This window comes from Camelina sativa, chromosome 18, assembly GCF_000633955.1.
Source record: "Camelina sativa cultivar DH55 chromosome 18, Cs, whole genome shotgun sequence".
NCBI classification, from domain to species: domain Eukaryota; kingdom Viridiplantae; phylum Streptophyta; class Magnoliopsida; order Brassicales; family Brassicaceae; genus Camelina; species Camelina sativa.
This window is the reverse complement of record NC_025702.1, coordinates 13826332-13829956: the sequence shown is the minus strand read 5'-3', so window position 1 is coordinate 13829956 and position 3625 is coordinate 13826332. Positions and strand designations below refer to the sequence as shown.

The 3625-nt window shown below is 42.5% G+C and overlaps 1 protein-coding gene across 1 annotated transcript; it reads left to right on the top strand.

Moving 5' to 3' along the window:
- LOC104763461 lies at positions 806-1780 on the top strand. Its single transcript, XM_010486828.1, has one exon. It carries the CDS (start codon positions 806-808, stop codon positions 1778-1780), a length of 975 nt encoding a protein of 324 aa, XP_010485130.1.

The window sequence follows — 3625 nt, the reverse complement described above, 5'->3', positions numbered from 1 at the left end:
TAGTGAAGAAGGGTTTTTAGGAGAAGCATCAACAGCAGGTTCAAAGACATTGGTTTTTGAGACAACCCAGGTGGATGAAGAATATATGGCTGAGTTGGCAGTAATTGAGGGGAAGATAAAGGGCAGTAATGGTGAACAAGTTGGAATTGGTCGTGGCTTGACAAGTACACAATTAGGTTGTGTGGAAGAATGTGTCGGAATGGAAGATAGTTTTGAAGATGTAGAGGAGGAAGAAGATTATGTAGTAACAAATGTAGTTGTGACCCCAAGAAGCTATGATAAAGAGTTTTGGGGGAACTTCATTGGCGATCAGTTTGGTCGGGTGAACGTGCTGGAGGTTATGTGTAACACAAACTCCTGTTTTGATCACACTATGTTAGTTAATGGAGCTGTTCCTTTAAAAGAGGAGAGTAAAGTGAGGACAAGTGGTGGGTTGGAACAGGTCGGAAATGTTGATGGTGACTATGTTGATATAACCACGTGGTCAAACGATCGTGGACAGGTCCCTGGTCCTGTAGTGGATGGTCGCAAGCTAGAAGATATAGATGACGAGGAGTTTGATATTTCTCCTTTGTTTGACGACACAAAGTATGTTAAGGAAGAAATACCGGATCTGGATTTTGAGGATGATGGGAAAGGTATCTATAAGGGTAAGGTATTTGCAAACAAAGAGGATTGCCAGATAGCTTTAGCTATATACGCCATCAAGAACATGTTTCACTTCACGCAGACGACGACCAAGAAAGAGTCGTTTGTAGTTAGTTGTTCTGGGGATAGGTCTGACTAGAGGGTACTAGCTTGTGAAATGAAGGAATCTGGCTACTATGTGATCAGAAAAGCTAATCTAGAACAAACATGCCCAATAGAGACGAGGAACAAGTACCTAAAGAAAGCGACCTCGAGGGTGATTGCAGCCGTGTACAAAGTGAAGTACAATGATCCTACTAAAGGACCGACTCCTTTGGATCTCCAGCAGATGGTATTAGAAGAATTGAGGGTGGATGCGTCGTACAGCAAATGTTGGAGGGCGAAGGGGAAGGCTCTGGAGGGAATATTTGGTTCTGATGATGAATCTTACGAGGATCTTCCTTGTTTTCTCCATGTTCTAAAAGAAGCAAATCCTGGTACTGTAACCGATATTAAAACTGAAGTGGTTGAAGATGGCAGAGAAAGGTTTCTGTATATGTTTTTGGCTTTTGGGGCTTCCATAGAAGGTTTTAAGAAGCTTAGCCGTGTGATTGTTGTGGATGGGACTCATCTCAATGAGAAGTATAGTGGAGTTCTTTTGACAGCAAGTGGCCAAGATGCTAATTTCCAGGTTTTTCCGCTTGCTTTTGCTGTTGTGGACAGTGAGAACGACGACGCTTGGACGTGGTTTGTTGAGAAATTAGAACGAATCATTGCGGATAGTAAGAGCTTGACCATAATTTCAGATAGGTGCAGCTCAATATATGTAGCCAAGAAGAGGGTGTTCCCTTTGTCACATCATGAATCTTGCATAGTACATCTAGCCAGGAATGTTAATGCGAAGTTTCATAGTAAAGGACTTGTAAAACTTGTGACGAATGCAGCGTTTGCCTATAAGGTAACTGGTTACCAAGAAATTTATAGACAAATCAAAGCCAAAAACGCCAACTGTGCCGCTTATCTGGATAAAATTGGAGCAGCTCATTGGAGTAGGGCTTATTTCCAAGGGAACCGTTACAATTTTGATGACCTCCAACATTGCAGAGTCTCTGAACAATGTGTTAGGAAAGGGGTGAGGCTGTCATATTGTTGAACTACTCAAGTACATTCGTGCGATGTTAAGTAGGTGGTTTAGTGCGAGACGCAAGAAAGCTGGGAAGCATAGAGGGTTGACTACGCCGGAGGTTGATAAAAAGATGCAGAAGAACGTGGTTGGTGTTTGTGGTAGCAAAGTTGGCAGTATATCTAGTTGGAGTTATGAAGTGGTTGGTTTACTTAACGGAAAGCACCATGTTTTGCTTGATATGAAGCAGTGTTCTTGTAAGCAGTACGATAGGCTCAAAATACCATGCGGGCATGCATTGCTAGCAGCTGATACGCAAGGCATCCTNATATGTTTTTGGCTTTTGGGGCTTCCATAGAAGGTTTTAAGAAGCTTAGCCGTGTGATTGTTGTGGATGGGACTCATCTCAATGAGAAGTATAGTGGAGTTCTTTTGACAGCAAGTGGCCAAGATGCTAATTTCCAGGTTTTTCCGCTTGCTTTTGCTGTTGTGGACAGTGAGAACGACGACGCTTGGACGTGGTTTGTTGAGAAATTAGAACGAATCATTGCGGATAGTAAGAGCTTGACCATAATTTCAGATAGGTGCAGCTCAATATATGTAGCCAAGAAGAGGGTGTTCCCTTTGTCACATCATGAATCTTGCATAGTACATCTAGCCAGGAATGTTAATGCGAAGTTTCATAGTAAAGGACTTGTAAAACTTGTGACGAATGCAGCGTTTGCCTATAAGGTAACTGGTTACCAAGAAATTTATAGACAAATCAAAGCCAAAAACGCCAACTGTGCCGCTTATCTGGATAAAATTGGAGCAGCTCATTGGAGTAGGGCTTATTTCCAAGGGAACCGTTACAATTTGATGACCTCCAACATTGTAGAGTCTCTGAAAAATGTGTTAGGAAAGGGGAGAGGCTGTCATATTGTTGAACTACTCAAGTACATTCGTGCGATGTAAAGTAGGTTGTTTAGTGCGAGACGCAAGAAAGCTGGCAAGCATAGAGGGTTGACTACGCCGGAGGTTGATAAACATATGCAGAAGAACGTGGTTGGTGTTTGTGGTAGCAAAGTTGGCAGTATATCTAGTTGGAGTTATGAAGTGGTGGGTTTACTTAACGGAAAGCACCATGTTTTGCTTGATATGAAGCAGTGTTCCTGTAAGCAGTACGATAGGCTGAAAATACCATGCGGGCATGCATTGCTAGCAGCTAATACACAAGGCATCCCTTATGGGACTTTGGTGGGTGACTGTTACAAGACAGAAACATGGAGAGGGACTTACGAAGGGGTAATTAATCCTGAACTGAGTGACGCTGATATTCCTGTTGAAATCAAGAATTNGGACAGTGAGAACGACGACGCTTGGACGTGGTTTGTTGAGAAATTAGAACGAATCATTGCGGATAGTAAGAGCTTGACCATAATTTCAGATAGGTGCAGCTCAATATATGTAGCCAAGAAGAGGGTGTTCCCTTTGTCACATCATGAATCTTGCATAGTACATCTAGCCAGGAATGTTAATGCGAAGTTTCATAGTAAAGGACTTGTAAAACTTGTGACGAATGCAGCGTTTGCCTATAAGGTAACTGGTTACCAAGAAATTTATAGACAAATCAAAGCCAAAAACGCCAACTGTGCCGCTTATCTGGATAAAATTGGAGCAGCTCATTGGAGTAGGGCTTATTTCCAAGGGAACCGTTACATTTTGATGACCTCCAACATTGCAGAGTCTCTGAACAATGTGTTAGGAAAGGGGAGAGGCTGTCATATTGTTGAACTACTCAAGTACATTCGTGCGATGTTAAGTAGGTGGTTTAGTGCGAGACGCAAGAAAGCTGGGAAGCATAGAGGGTTGACTACGCCGGAGGTTGATAAAAAG

Excerpts from the sequence above, each read along its gene's own strand:
- LOC104763461 (XM_010486828.1), top strand. The coding sequence starts at position 806 with ATGAAGGAATCTGGCTACTATGTGATCAGAAAAGCTAATCTAGAACAA.